Genomic DNA, 16,998 nt, shown 5'->3' with positions numbered 1-16,998 from the left:
TGTAATTATCTCTTAATGTCATTAATATAATATTTGTTGTAGCCAAGTAAAACATTTGGAGATTTAAGCACAATGACAGTGAGCAATTAAAAAACAAACTTAGAATATATTTTAATGATAATAAAACTGACCTAATTATTACATATTATAAATACACAATAAAAGGTCTGACTGTTCCCCATAAACAAATATAAGTAGGGTATCACTTAAAATTTCAGAAAACTTAAGAATATACATTCACATAGGAACATTTTAAAATCAAAAATGCTACTGGCTAGTGAAACATCTAGAAACAAAGGGATATTTAATAAATGCAACTTATGAATCAATGAAGCCTTAACTTTTATGTTTACAATGAGATTTATTGATGGGATCAAATTCTTATGCTATATTAAAACAAAAGCAGAATACAAGTTTTATATGCAGAATAATCTCAAATCTTAACATTTTTTTAAAATTTACTTATTCTTATTTTATGTGCATTGGTGTTTTGCCATGGGTGTCAGGTCCCCTGGAACTGGAATTACAGACAATTGTAAGCTGCCATGTGGATGCTGGGAATTAAACGCAGGTCTTCTGGAAGAGCATTGATGCTCTAAACCACTGAGCCATCTCTCTATCCCCTTAAGCAAACATTTTATTATGAAATTAATTCATATTTATTGCAGAAGACTTGTAAAAGAACAAGCAGTATGAGCAGCAGCCAAGTGATTACACATAATACCAAAACTAGAAGCTAACAGAGTGGGTTTTGTTCCCTTGTATACAAACTTAGAACATCTTATGACTTGCCATGGCAAACAATCCTTCATGGAGAGTCAACACACCTTGGTTTTATGATTGTTTTTCTATGTGCATACTTGCATGTTACAGCACATATATGTAGATTACAGGACAATGTGGGCAAATTAGTACTCTCCTCCCACCACTGGGGGCCTGGAAGTCAAACTTAGATTGTCAGGGTTGGTGGCAGGGACATTTGTTCACTTGGGTCTTGCCAGCCCCACTTTAGTTTTAATGTAGACAGTGGCATTGGTTCTTTTCATGGGCTAGTGTCTCTATCTCAGAAGTCCACAGAAAATGCTTTATTCTCTTCATCCTGGTGCCTAAAGTACTAGGGCTGGGACATAGTATGTACTAAATCATCAGGCTTTAGGACAGTGAATTTCTCCATCCTTTCACAGAAAGAAAATGAACAAATTTCGTTTGGCTTTGAAATGGAATGCTATTGAAGAAAACTGAGACAAACTGTATACATATTTTCTCCTTATAATCTACTATGAAAAATGCTTGTAGATCTTTGTTTTACAGTAGAAAATGTCCCTCAGCGTAATCTTTTCTAAAATCGTGGAGTGGGTAGCATTTGTTATCAGGTCTGAACATCCATTTCTGCTCTACCATTGCTTTCTCTTTGCCATGCTACACACTTATGCTACACACTTATTCACTTATGCCCAAATCCTTCTTGTTTTCTTCATTTCTGTACTGCTCTGAAGCTTTGCCTCATTTCTTTTGCTCTCTTTATTTTTGTTTTTAATTTTAAAATTGTGTTTATTTATTTGGGAGGAGAAGGCACATGTGTAGAAATCACAGGGAACTTTTTAGGAGTTAGTTCTCTTCTATCATGTGGGGTTTGCAGATGAAACCCAGGTCATTAAGTTGGCAGATAGAGATCTTAGTCACTGAACCACCTGTTCCACCCTCTTCTGTTTTCTCTCAGGATAGTTGTGTCTGCTTATTCATGAGCAAGATACTCATATGGCTCACTTCATTTTCAGCTAGAGACCATCCACAGGCCACACATTTGAGATTAATGGAAACCCCAAATCATCATCCTAAGAGCATTTTGGGTGTGGATGAAGGCCATCTGGCTTCGTGAAAAGTTCTTCTATTGAAAAATGGGAGTGATCGTACATGCTTTTAATCCCAGCACTCTGAAGGCAGAGGCAGGAGGATCTCTGTGAGTTTGAAGCAAGCCTGGTGTACACACACACACACACACACACACACACACAAGCCCCCCCCCCACACACACACACAGGAGTCTGAGATTGATGACATGAAAGCTTTAATGAACGTTCCCCCTCAGGTTTCTACTATGTTAGTTGAAATGAGGAATCAATGACTCAAAATACTTTGAAAAGAGAGGACAAGAAAAACCAGATGAATACAAACAAATCATACTATAGGGAAAAAGAAATGGAGTCATAGGAGCCTTAGGAAGAAGAAGGAGTTAAGCAAGAAGGGTGGGAGAGACCAATGAGGGTGAATATGAAAATCATGAAAGTATAAATAAAATAAATATTAAATAGCATGTTAATAATATTGACAATTTATTCTGAGAAGCTCTACCAAGAGCTTTAATATCATTAGCTTCAGAATTCAAATATATAGTCCCGTTCTACCCAGAGACAAAAAAATAGAGATTGTATTTATCCTAATCAGTATCTCTACATGGCACCTGTAGAACAAATGCAAATCTTACCAGGAGAGAAATGCTCCAATTTCCATACTCCAGGTTCTCCATAAAAGTTCCAATGAAATATACAAGTACACATTTGTGAATGTGTATGACAGCACATGAATGTGAACACATGAACACACTCAGGCACACTCAGACACAACATACACAAAATAAAGAAACTTGCAGAGGAAAGACATAGAAAACAGATAGCAACATAATTGGATCCCCAGAAGGTCAGACAGTGGGACCAGCAGACACACAGTGTTTGACAATTACTATCAACATGCTTTACAAACAGATGGAAATCATAAAGAAACAAGCAAGGACCACAGGTTTTCTTAATTAACAGTTTCATTCACCAAATAATAGAATTTCCATTTAAAAATTAAAAGAAAAATATCAATAAAAATGATTCACATATTATGCTAATTAGAATTAAGCACATCTGAGGAAATGAAAAGTTTAAAATTTAATAAAATCTGTCCCCAAATTGATTCTCTGGCTAAAGTGCTTAAAGTGTTTGTCATGAAAGCCTGATAAGCCTGAACTGAGTTTGGTTTCCTGAACCAAGTGTTCCACAGCATGCACCAACATTCACCAGCCCCAACTCTCAATCACTCACACACACCCACAAAACTATGATCAAAAAACAAAGTGTTTTATGTACTTTGAATTCATACTACTTTGACAGCATTCAGCATTTAAAAAATATATGAGGGTGATATTAGAAAGGCCAAAATTGATTAAATTGAGCTCTCAAAGACTTGAATACATAGAATGTAAAATATTCAATAGTTGATAATTTGAGAATCTGAGAACTAATGAATAAAGATTAATACTGCATATGACTAGATGCAAAGCTATATAGGAACTAATAAATAGACTCAGGAAGTATAAAGTATCAAATAGGAAAACTTAAAAAGAAGTCTATACAACCAGACATGTACAATTGCACAACATCAACCCATACTCAAATACACCAAGTTTCTTATGCTTAAGGATGTGCAATCAAAGCAGCTGTGTGTGCTGTTGTGTAGGAAGTAGAGCTTTCAAAATTAAAAGCAGCTGACCAGAGATTTCAAAGGCAACCTCTCAAGCAAGGAGACAACAGGGTCTGTGTGTGATCATTGGTAAATTTTGCATTTCAAATCAGCCAACAGGAAGGATAGCTGTGATTGGCATGCATATTTATGATTTCCACAGTGTGATCTCTCTTCATTCAGGCAGTTTCAAATCCCCATCATGACATCATGGGTGAAGAGCTAGGAAAAGTGTGCATTGGGAGCAGTCATGAACCAGTGCTTCTGCCGCTATAGCCAGAGCTCACATGTACTCTCTCTCCCTCCCCTTTACCCGCCATCTGAAATATAACATCCTTCAGCTCTCTAGAAAATTGATCTTCCAAGACTCAAGGTGAGATAAATACCTTGCTTCAGATAAAAGTTTATAATTCACAGACTTTAAGACAGAAAAGAATATATCAAAAAGATTTGGCTCAGAAAGGAGAGAATGACTTTTTTTTAACAAAGCAGAAATGTCTAAGATACAGAAGGTATCTTAGGTAAAGGTAAAACTCATCAGGGCCACATTAGTGCACCAGAGCAAACAGCTTCAGGAACAGCATTTTTACTATTACTGTATTATTATTAGGCATGAGGGGTGTATGATAACAAATAAGCCCATTCAGAAGTCATTCACACTTAATGATTCATCTGTTTATCACTTGGGAAATGGAATCGGAGACTTTCTAGACTCATTGTGAATTCACATAATGTTCTAAAAATGTCATATTCTTAATGAATCTGGAAGCCTGGAGAAATCACAGATCCTTTCTGGTCCTATCTAAGCTGTTCCACTGTTAGCAAAACAAATTTTCTGCAGCCATTTTTCAGAGTATGTTTCCTTTGCCTTGCAAATCTACATTCTGCATGAGTTAGAACAGCTTCTATACACTTGTTGGGGATTATTAAATAAATGAGAGCACCCCACACTCCCCACAAAATCCTTCAGAATTTCTCAGAAGTCATTCCAAAAGATTCTATCGAGATTCACAGCTGAAGGCTGCAAAAATTCCATAGGAAAGTGCTTTCTTGTGTTGTCCATTCCTGAGTAAGATACCCATAATTGTAAATGTTTTCTAAACTGTGCTGTGACCAACAGACTACAGAGAACATGAGAGAGTCACAAAAAATTGTTGAATCAGTAGGAAATAAGAGGACAGCAGAAGTCCAAATGTACAAGTAATTTCAAAATCTGGAAAAGACTTGCATTTATTAATTATAAAACACAGATCTCTAGATTATATACATAGCCAAAACAAACAAAGCAAACTGGAGCTAGCTTCTTGAAGGTTTGAGGTTAAATTCCTAGAACCCAAGGAAAGCAGGACTCAGTGGTTTAGGTCTTATGAATTCCAAAGCTCTTTCAGAATGATAGATGACAAAATCCCTGGAAGCTCACAAGCCAAAATCCTCTACACTTCTGCACAAAGCACAGAACAAAAGATTCTCTCTCAAACAGGTAGAACAGCCTGAGGTTGTTGACCTCCAAAAGCATCCGTGCCACACACTTGCCCACAGTTGCACATGTGACTAGGCACACATCACACATTATGCATGTGCACATGTGCAATACTTTAAAATTAACTTTGGGTTCTACACAAGATCATAAATGAGACTGAAAACAGAAAAAAAATTAAAATGAAAGGATGACCAATTAGTGACCATAGCAAAGACCTGTTGGCTATCAGTCATAAATGACATATATTTAAGCTATAAAAGTCATTGTTAAAGATCAGATACTGTTTAAAATATCCAATTTTTCAAGAAAGTATGAAAAGTTCAGTGCTCTACAGGCAATAAATTTTGACAACCAGAAAGTCAAAATTCACAAACCATGTGTGAGAACAAGAGGACATCCCACTCTTCTAATGTGAGGTTTCAATCCTCATGCAGCAGGTATGCTTCCTACTTTCTTCCTTTAATTTAAAACTAAGGAAATTAAAGTAAGGACTCAACTTTCAAAAATAAGTGGTAAATTAAAATCTAAATTAAAATGTTATCATTTTACTTTATTACTTGATTGCCTTTCTCCCCCAGATTACTAACAATTAAGCAACAAAATAATTACCACAAATAACCAGCCATTAGCAATGCAATCACCAAACAATAAAGCAGATATGAATGACCACATGTGTGTCTTAGTATATCCTGTTTCAAAACCTGTATCAAGATTGCAGATAGGTGCAGTGTCTGCAACTGTCAATCACTGACCACACCAACAGAGACTACTAACTCATTAATTTTAACAGCATCCATTGAAAAACGGACAGAGAAACAGACCTGTTACTTTGCCTAGGATGAGTGACCTTGCTGTCCTGAACTCAACTTCTGGGGACAAGTTATAGCTGAAGAGTTGCTGGTCCACCTGTAGGAAAACAAAACAATGCCATCAGCCCAGGTTTTCAAAAGGCATAAAGGAATAACTTTGTAAACACTTTATAGGCTCACACAGGGTAGGTTCTTCTCAGGGGTTTTCTCTCAAGAGAGATTAGAAATGCCCCATCAGTTTTCCCACAATGCACGTAAACTACCATTTCTTTCTTTCTTGTAAAATAAGGTCTTTCACACTTAGACTCCTTTGGATATCCTACAGAGCTATTGTCAAGTATTTATCTCCCCACTGAGAGTTCCTCACTAAATTCTTCACTGAAAACAAGTAAACACAGAAGCCCATCTGGTATCTGCTATGGCACATTAAAGGAGACCCAGCAGTGTTGCCAATTTTCACTTTTTCTTCCCTTTTTTTCTGATAGCCACACCATCTTCTTTTCTTCCATAACCCTGACCTGTTCTCAGGTAGTGCTTGCTAGTCACAAAATTCAGTTTGATAAATACTTGATAAAAGCTGCAAATATTGTTGTTGCAGACAGAGCTGGGTGATCATGGCACACTCAAAAGAAGTCATTGCTGGATTCTCCAGGCCTTGATTTCTAGGGGCCACTTTTAGTAATAACCTCTAACTTCACATGCCACTGATTCCATCTACCTCCCCATCTAGCTGTCCTTCCTATGCTGTACCCCCAATCTATCTCCATTCATCTCAATCTAGTCAGTTTCAATAGATTGTTTGAATCTCTATTATCTGGGGCAATGCATATACAATATACATCAAAGTATATGTACCTAAAAGTCAGAGGACAACCCCAGGTGCCATTCCTCAGGTGCCTTTCAGTTTTTGTCTGAGTCAGAGTCTCTCTATGGCCTAGAACTTGGCTAGGCTACCTGGCTAGCAGGCTCCTAGTGGTCAACTTGTCTCTATCTTCTCTCACAACATCATAGAGATTGCAAGTGTGTGCTTGTCATCTCTCCTAGATCATTATAAGGATAATGGGATCTGACCTCAGATCCTCATGCTGACAAGGCACAAGCTTTATCAACTGAACCTGGATCAACTGGATCCTGACCTCTAAGCTCCACTCTGAATATCCAAATGATACTTCCCTTATCATTTTCTAGTACATACTCTAGTAATGAAGAACATAGTAATTCAATGAGGTCAGTGAGTTTGCTTTGCTTGGGGAAAATCAAATGAATCGGGACTAATATTTAATATTTCCATCCAGTTCTTCCTTAAATAACTCTCTTTCTATATACATCCATTAAGAGTGACTGTCTTCAGAAACCTCCTGACCTTGTCATTTATCCTAGGACTTTAGTACAAACTATGACCCACAGTGCATGATTTAATATTGTATCACTGCTCTGTGAATTAGACCATAATATTTATTATTTAGTAAAGAATATATGAAACACGACCCAAATGTATACTTCCAAATATTTTTCTCCTTACAACCTTACAATGCTATGACATAGAACAATGTAATTTCAGAGAAGTCATAAAGATGAATAAGTAGTCCAAGCCACACACTACTATACTAAAAGTTGTCCATGGCAATGCTATTACTGGACTTGAGATCCTAGTCTGTGTCTTCAAGTAGCCATGTTTGTCTACCTGTCCTTGAAAAGGCAATTTGAACAACCAAATTAAGATTATGGGGAAAGCCAGGAGTTTTGTGAGTACATTGATAAACAACAGTCCTTTCTCTGACAGGGGGACAGCATTCCTAAAATGTCCCTTATTGGCTGACCAGCAGCTAAGGCTACACCAGGGACCTCCTTTTGCTGTTGTTGGTTGTATTTATTTGTTTACACTAAATGGCTTTTAACAAATAAAAAAAAAGAAATGTAGATTGGATTAGAAGTGGGTAAGGATAGTCCAAAAGGCAAACATGCTATCATGCTAGACCAATAAACTGACTTAAGGATAATAATAGAAAGTCTCTGCTCTAGTCTTCTCTGCTTTCTTCAGCACTTTGCAAATAGAAATTGGCTACTTGTTATTGACTATTAATTGATTGGTGAAAAATACATTGAGAAGGAAAACACATACATCTTACTGCTCTCTGTGCTCTACTTCCCTTTTTAATTTCTGAAGAGTACAGAAAATATAAAAGTACTAAAATATTATATTTAAAATTTCTACTGAACTTGCCCAGTTTTCTATCAGGGCTTCATTAAAAATATAATCAAACAAGACTTGTAGGAATAGCTAATTAATGAAGCATTTGCTACATTAGTCCAAGGACCTGAGTTTGGTCTAAAGTACTCATGTAAAGTGTCACATGTGGTGGCATGTGTTTGTAATCCCAGAACTTGGGAAGAAGATTCAGGGTGGTCGCTTGAGATCACTGGAGAGCCAACCCAGCATCCTTAGTGATTTCTAGACCAATAAAATCTTTTAATTAAAAAACTAAGGAGGAACTGTGCCTCATCAGGAATGAGACTTGATGTTGTCCTCTGGCAGCTACATGGTACTCACACATACTACACAAACAGAAAGTTATCATTACAATTCCTACCATTAACCATTTCATCAGCTGTTTCCCCACTACACCCAAACATACTCAAAGTGTATGTTTTGAAATGAAATTGGTGACCATTACCAATTTCAGAAAACACTGCAATAGGTAGGAGCTTAATTTCTGATGGTATGGCAATCATTTGTTTTACATATCCAAGAATTATTCTTGAATTCCCATGTAATTGGAACAACTAACAGTCATTTTTACCTCTTCCCACAGGCCTCATTAAATTGGTTCCCAACACTACACCCTGGGATCACTGAAATGTTCTCCATGACACCCTATACAGCATGATTTATGACATGTTTCAGGGGACATAGAATCTTCTGGCTAAATTTTTCCTTATGTAAGTCACTTCGGAACATTTCTTCCCGTGCAGAACCACAGACTGTTCAAACAATGAGGCTCTAATCTGCATACTTCCAACTTTAAAAGCTAAAGTAATCCCACTTGTCTTGTTTTAAGAAAGAAATTGACATAGCCTAGAATAACGCAGAAAAGAATCTTAATGAGAGATTGCCTACATTGGATTGACCTGTGGGCATGTTTGTAAGGAATTATCTTAAGTTAATTGATGTGAGAAAACCCACTGTGAGCAACACCATTCTGGAGTCAGGGAGTCCTAACCTGCATTAGAGGAAAGAAATCAGGCTGGAAACAAGCAAGCAAGTGATCATAGATACATCCATTTCCCTATGCTCTTGAATGGCAATAGGATGAGTTTTAACTTCCATGCTGACTTCACTCTTATGGTGCACTGTAACCTGGAATTATGAGTGAAAAATTAAATCCCTTCTGACCTAACTTGTTTTTTTGTCAGGATATGTAGCACAGCAACAGACATGAAAATAGAGCATCTTCCCCTTCTCCACAAAGTCACATCAGTCTTAATCACAAAGCTCCTGAAGCCATGTGGAATCCATCCACTTAGTTCACAAACCTTCACTGAGGACCTCCTGCTATGGACTGCTTGGTAAGGAGCTAGCTCTGCAATAATAAATGTAAACCAAGTTCCTGTTTTTTATCAAATTTACATTCTAGAGAAGAGTTAAAGAACATAAAGTAAGTAAATACTTTATATTCCATATTAGATGTCAGGAGTTCTTAAGAGAAAACAATAAAATGAGTCAAGGATAATGAGCACTGTATAGGCAAATCAAAGGAGCAAGGTTGCAGGACATCAGGAGAGGTCTTGATAAAGATAAACATTAACATATTGGGAAATGTATAGCATTCAAAGTTATAATATTGAATAAGATATGAAAGCTTAGTGAGCACACAACTAATGATACAAAACTTCAGGGCTTTAACAGAGTCGTATGTGCACCAATGAGCAGGAGAGATAACAGAAGACTCACAACAGAGACAGCAGTGATCAACTAATGGGGTAGAAGATACCTCAGAGAAGACTGGTACTGATAAAAAAAAATATAGGTCAAGTTCCAAAGACACCTTCAGGCCACTTTATGTTTCTCTGTATTTTCCTACAATTTAAAAAAGCATGAAAGCTTAGCAGGAAAATTGGTATTCGACATTAATCTTGTATAACCTCTATAGATTGGAAATGTCTTTGTATCCTGGCAACTACAACTGTATTCATTCTGGAAATTGCCACTGTATTCTGCTTCTGATAACAGAAAAAAAAAAAAACTCTGATTTTTCTCAATAAAGTTACCACAGCCTCAATCTTGATGTGTCCCCTTCAACCCAAGTCTGGCTTTATGTCTTAACAGGCCACATCAAGTAACTTTGGCTCGGTAAGAAACTGTGGGTACTTACTCTTGGAGAAGTGAAATACTACATCCTACAGGGAAGCTCATTAAACTTGGAGTGTAAATAATTCAAAGACCTAGAAAGTCCCTGAAACTGACCAGAAACACTATGTCTAGGCCATACTGTGTTCCTTGTTACAAGCACATTCCTACCTATTAATCTACCTTCAAGTTGGACAGTGGATGCCAGGTTTCCAGCTTTAATGAGTTGCCACCTATGCTGGGTTGGATTGCAGTGGTGTAGCTGTCTTTAAGTCCCTTAGTCTTCTGTAAACCCTCAAGTGTTTGCCTGTTAATAATCTCAATAAAACACACTGGTTCACTAATTTGGACTTAGCTGATTCCTTATATTGGTTTGCTGTTTATCTATATGGAGTAAGTAGATACTTGTTCATGCCTCCACAGATATATTTCACACTTCACAAATGTAACCTCCTTCATATCTTGAGCAGTGCAACATTGTGTAACATGGTAGGACAATGGGGAAGGAAAGGACAATAGTTAATTTTTATTGTCAACTATATGGAATTAAGAATTAGCAAGGAAACAAGCTTCTAGGCATATCTGTGTGGGTTCTAGGTTGGATTAACTGAGGAGGAAAAGCCTACCTCAAATGTGTGTGGTTCCATTACAAGAACTGAGGCTCTGGAATAAGTAAAAAGTAGAAAGCGGGCTTAACACATTTATTCACTTCTCTCTGCTTCCTGCCTGAGAAATCAATGTGACCATCTGCCTCATTCTCTTGTCAGCATAGCAGACTGTGCTCTCAAACTGCAAGCCAGAACCATTCCAACTGTTTCTTAGTTATTTTGTCAGAGCAATGAATACAGTAACTAACTAAGAAGATACACTTTGGAAATAGGTATATATCAAATTTTCAAAAGAATTTGAAACTAACATCTACCTCTGTAAAACTGGTGAGAACTGGGTTTCTTTTCTAGAAACAGAAAGATCTTGGTTGATTTGTTTGCTTGTTTTTGACACATTCAATAATTATGTGGATTGCGCTTCTGGGAGCTATTTGGTGGAGTTGGAAAGCTGGTAAAAGGCTAGAAGACAGGAGGATGTTGGAGCTGTGCTTGTGACAGGGCCATGAAATCTGACTCATGGTAGTAGGGCAGGCCTTAGAACTCTGAGATATTGAGTCCAGTCATGGGAGTGACAGAGCACACAACCCCCAAGTCCAGGTAGGAGGAGATTGTGGAAGAGGAGATGGGCAAATGAGAATGTGTGATGTCTCTTCTGAAGAATACATTGTTCACAGAAGAATAGAGCAGTCATCTTCTGAGATGGCAGATGCCATTGCACCGGTTGCTGGCAAGGAAAGATGGCATGTGAAGTGACAAATGTCAAGGACACAGATGGATGTATTAAACTCAACTCAACAAAATGGTGATTGCTAAGTTGACTAAAATCTCTCTTTAGATGGAGGGGATGTCTAGACTTTGGCTGGACTTTATTGAGATCTGCCGTGCTTTGCTCTTGGTTCTTTAAACAGAGTCACTGATCTTTAAGAGGATGCTACCACACTGTATTTACTGAGATAGCCATGCCTGTGCTCACATAAACACTTTGAGAACCTTATCTGTCTTTTCTACCCAAGTCAGCTCTTCCGTGATGTCAAGACCCAGTTTGCACTAGGAAGTAACTAGTGATGTGTAGAGGCAAATTGTGACGTCCTTAAGACTGCCATACAACCTGTCCCTTTCTCTATACCCACCTGTGCACTATGACCTCTTCTGAAACATCCCTTGCTGTAGTCCTCTGTACTTTCTTGTTTGCATGCATCTCTTTGTATCTCAATGCATTTAAGAACTGATTAAACTTGAGCACTATGAAAGACTGTGTTTCCTCTTCCTCTCCAGTAGTTTCTGATGGAATGACTCTGATAGGAGACTCAAGGATTTCCATTTCTAACTACTTTCCAGGTGATGACAATGCCATTGAGAAGGAACATAGCTCAGTGCTGGATAAGAGATTAGGACAACTCCATACTTCAGTATGTGGCTTTGGTTAGCTGAGACATGTTTTATGGAGAAGCCTTGGCATGTAGGCTGAGTGGAAAAAAGAGAAGCAAAATACCTGAATGGAAAGCTCTGGCCCCTCTCTGCTAATCTTCACCTGATGCACCCTTCTGTTGGCCAAGTTCTCTGTGCTGATGGTGAACACATGACTTTCTTCCTTGCTTAGCCGATAGCGAACTTGTAAACTTCCTTGAAAGCAAAGAGGGGATAGGGATTAAAATCAAGAAAAGCAAACACAACATAGAAATATGTGATTAAATTGTTCATGAGTTGGTCACGTCTGTTTTCTGGGCCTCAATGGCTCAGCATTAAACCTTTTCAAAATCATATGCTCATCAGACTTGAAATATAAACTTCTGGATATAGCTATTAAATAAAGTGAGTGTCTCTGTGTTGTTCTTGTTGTCATTTTCTACATGTGCCATTTTTAATTAAAATACTAGCTTGAGATAAGCATGGCGGTGTAGACTTGTAATTTCAGCACATCACAGTGGGCCTAGACAGGAGGATCAGGGTTTCAGGCCAGCTGGACTACAGAATGAGACCTTACCTCAAAAAAAAAAAAACTACTATTAAGAAAGAGAAAGGAAAGAGAGCATAGGAAGGAAGGAAGAGAGAGAGAGAGGAATGGGGAGAAGGGAAAGCAGGAAGTAAGATGTCCACTTTGACAAGCATACCCACAGACCTGTCTTGTAATTGGAATGTGAGAACATGAGCATGACTTGGTTATTATGATGACATTGTTCCTTCAAAGTCACCTTCCCCCTTCTGAGCCTGAGAAAAAGGAAACCTACCTGTTGCCACCACTGATGGGTAATGCAACATTTCTAGTTTAAGTGTGGTATGAATAAGCCATGATGACCAACCTATACCTTCATGGCCCCCTAGGAAATTCAAATATTACCAGGAGAGTGTGTTCCAAGCAACTCTTCACTATCCATGCATTCAGAGTATCAGTTCACTGAATCTCAACCTCAGAGGCTACAAAATGGAGGCCAACTAAAGAGGATTTAGGAGAGTCTGGAAAAGCATATGGCAGACTTTCCTTCCTTGATGTTTTATGTGGGAAGGGGAGGAAGAGGATTGAGGGACCAACGAAGACAAAGCACTGCAGCATGAACATCTACTGTAGTATGAATATCCTTTTTTAATTTGAAAGCTACTCTACATGAAAAACTAACATGGAAGGAAAACATTCATTGACTTCTTTATCCCTTGCTCTCTCAATTCATCTCTCCAACATGGCTAGTGGCCTAAGTTGCTCTGTCTACTCTGAGCATTCATGTAAACTCTATAGTTGGAGTCTTCCTCATATAGCAGAAGCTCTTTCCTTGAGTATACAAGAAAGCAAAACATGCTGTGTGCCAAGTACAGAATCATATTTTCAGACACATTGAAGAGAAAAGTACACTTACTCAAATTTGGGCTAAGAAGTATGATTCTGATCCATCCTTTCCCATTCCCCCCCCTTTTTTTTTGACCTTCCTCAACAGACTCATTTTTCTACTGCTGACAATCATAGAAAAACAACAGGGCTGTATTTAAGATTAATATTCTTTGTCATCATGACAGTGTTTGAGTCATCTTTTCCTTTCTCTGCTTCTCTCTGTGACTTTTAATATTCATTGTCCCACTCTTCCCTAGGGTTCTCTATCACCACACTCCTACCTCAATACTACACAACGGAAAACAGTTTAGGTTTACAGTCTCAGAGGTAGAAAACTATCATAGGAAATGTACTATCAATATAACAAACTAAAGAATAGGCTAAATGCCAGGTCAGAAGTGCATTGAGAGCAATGCATCATACTGCATTTATCTCCCACTTGGTCTCATTTCTCTCTCTAGTATACATTAGCAGTACTGTGCATAAATGGAATACTTCCTCTGCATGAATATGGGCAGAGATTTGCTGTTTACAATTTCCAGATTAAAAATAAAAGTGATTTTGAGATGCAGTTATCTCCTTCTTTCCAAATATGTTACTGAAATAAACATTTGTAATAGAATGCACTGTGGTCACCAGAAAGTACCACATAAAATTTTAGTGGGTCCTTTTAATGTTGATACACTCAAATTATATCTTTCTTCTTTTTTCTTCCTTTTGTATGCTTTTGAGCCAAATCATTACCTTTATGCCTTTAGGTGTGTGAGAGCTACACAACAGTTATTATCAATACTATTTAAAAACATAATAGTGGGGTCTGGTGAGATGACTTAGCAGGTAACTGTATTTGACTACCTGCAATCAATCCCTGAGTCCCACATATAAGAAGAACAGAACTGACTCCAGAATGTTGTTTTGGACTTCTATACACAGGGCATGACACATTGCACACTCAAACAGAAACACACAATGAATATGTTAGCATGATAGAAATTCTTTCATTGAAAATAATAGTGCAAAATTTATACTAAAATCAAACTAAAACCCCTAGAATTAAACATAGTGATGATTATCCTTCTTCAAAAGAATCACATTGATTGTCTAAAAATCGCCCTTGTCAAACTGGACAGAATTACATACATCTCATTCCTTACTAAACAAATTTACCTTGAAAGAGTTCCTGCTTCCATGTACATCTAGAAAGTTCTTTGCTTTCTTCTTAACTTTACAGATATAAGAAGACAAATAAAAGTTTTGGAAATTGAAGAACTTATTGTATTTACTTAGTAACTCTTAGAGTCAGGTTTAGAAACTATATCTACATGGTTTCAAAGGTCTTATGTTTCTTTAGAATGCCAGGCATCCCTTTCCAAAATAGAGCCTTTAGTGAGGAGAAACTTTTACATTAGGATCCTTTCTCCCTGTCCTTCAGAATGCAGCAAAATGTTTGTCTTGGGAAACTCCCTGGCTTCTTTAAGCTCATAGGCATGTCCATCTTTACTCCAGTGTACATGGTATGGTATTGACTATAATCTGCAAACTCTCTAGAAGTCAGGACATAGCTTTGGTACGTGTGCAAGTGGGCCTGTGTGTGTGTGTGTGTGTGTGTGTGTGTGTGTGTGTGTGTGTGTGTGTGATGTTCATTTTTATGTGTATGTAGTGTGCATATCCATTCGTGCACTTGTACAAGATAAAAGTCAACACTAACTCTTCCTCTGTTTATCTTCACCTAACATTTTGAAATGGGGTCTCTCATTTGTTGCCCTAGAGCTCAGTGACTGGTGGGACAGGTTGGCCATGCAGCCCTAAAAATCCTCATGTTTCCACATTCTCTGCGCTGGAGTTTTATTGCAGATCAAAAGACTTATCTTTTGTATGAACACTGGGGATGCAAGTTCAGGTCCTCTTGCTTGCACAGTAATGGTTTCATTGACCAAGCCATGTTCCCAGGCCCCCTAGTTCTGTAGTTTATATCTTTCTGAAGTGTGTATCTTTGAAATGTTTTGAATGTAGTTGAAGGAGACTAAAGCTAACATCCTTCCTGTTTCTGTGTCACATCTGTCAAGGATGAGGTACTTAACCACATATTAAACATTAAAAATGTCATCATTGGCCTGTATATATTTCTAAATCCAATTGCTTACCCACAGTCCATATCTATTTCTTGTTTAGCATCTCATATGGTCATTCTCTTCCATAATAAGTTCATTATTTTCAGATTACTTTTGCTTATAGTTTTAGTCTCAATTCACTGGCAATCCTTGTTCCTTTTCATGAGGCACTATCACTCCCAACATAGTTTCTATCATCAAGGTGAATGGCCTTCTGTCCTATCAAGGGATTTTTTTCTGTGCCTCTGTGTCCACATATGGTTTGTATTAAAAAGACTCTAGCCATTGTGGTTAGTGCCCATTTCATTGCAACTATATATATCAGTTAATATTCTATTTCCAAATAAGGTCATTGTGAGTTCTGGAAAGATGATAAACTGGCTTGAAGAATTTCAAGATTAATTAGATTTACTATCAATATAATTATGTATTGTTTACTGGGTTTTGTTTCAAGATCTGTCTTAAATATTGTTTTTGTTGTTTTTTATTCATTCGTCAAGGCTATTAAAATTAAAGTTATAGCTTACGGGTAGAGTACTGTGGGTAACAATCACAAGGTCCGAGGTTTTATGCCTGGCATGGCAAGAAACAACAACCACAACGGAAAAAGTAAAATCACATGTGTGCTATTATTTTATATGAAATTCAAATAGAAATAAATTAAAATCTGTGAAATGAATCTGGACATGTGAACATTAGCCATTTTATAAAGATCTCTCATATTTCATTATGTCTTACATTGCAATTTAAAATTCATAATGTTTGCCTCCCCTTAGATCCCACCATAAAAACATAAAGCATGATTTAGGAGCCTGTAGATCAATGAGTACAATAATGCCACTCAACTTCACAAAACAAGAAACAATATAACTAACTTGAGAAATCACATAATCCCATTCCTAAACTAAACTCATTTTCCAGGGCTTGTATTCACACTAGCATTACAAGTTACTGTTAGATGCTGTGATATAGTTATATAATTCTAGAAGACCCATAAATTTATTTAAAAAAAAACAAATTTATTTAAAAAACAAATTCATGGATTGGAAGAATTACCATCATAAAATGTCCATACAAGGCAAACTGCAGATTGACTATAATATGTATCAAAATTCTAGTGATAATATTTAATAAAATAGACTCCTAAATTTATTAGAAAACTACAAAAGATCCTTGAAGATAACAATAATTTTGAAAAACAAAAACAACACAAAAAACCCTAAGGAGAAAACATAATTTGAAAAACAAAACAAACAGTATGGCAGTGGTATGGAATTAGACATCTTAGTTTATATAACAGAATAAAGAGCTCAGAGC

At 37.2% G+C, this 16,998-nt stretch overlaps 1 protein-coding gene across 3 annotated transcripts in view; it reads right to left on the bottom strand.

The window, feature by feature from the left end:
- The window catches only part of Cntnap5 (contactin associated protein family member 5), an 897,862-nt gene that overhangs the window by 47,365 nt on the left and 833,499 nt on the right, over window positions 1-16,998 (bottom strand). For all 3 annotated transcript variants that reach the window (XM_035445443.1, XM_035445444.1, XM_035445445.1), the window contains exons 20-21: window positions 12,242-12,372; window positions 5,806-5,890 (exon numbers count right to left, since the gene is read on the bottom strand). In XM_035445443.1, coding sequence (XP_035301334.1) covers window positions 5,806-5,890; window positions 12,242-12,372 — 216 coding nt within the window. The remainder of the gene's footprint in view (window positions 1-5,805; window positions 5,891-12,241; window positions 12,373-16,998) is intronic.

Source organism: Cricetulus griseus, chromosome 5 (genome assembly GCF_003668045.3).
Source record: "Cricetulus griseus strain 17A/GY chromosome 5, alternate assembly CriGri-PICRH-1.0, whole genome shotgun sequence".
NCBI classification, from domain to species: domain Eukaryota; kingdom Metazoa; phylum Chordata; class Mammalia; order Rodentia; family Cricetidae; genus Cricetulus; species Cricetulus griseus.
This window is presented reverse-complemented; position numbering and strand designations above follow the sequence as displayed.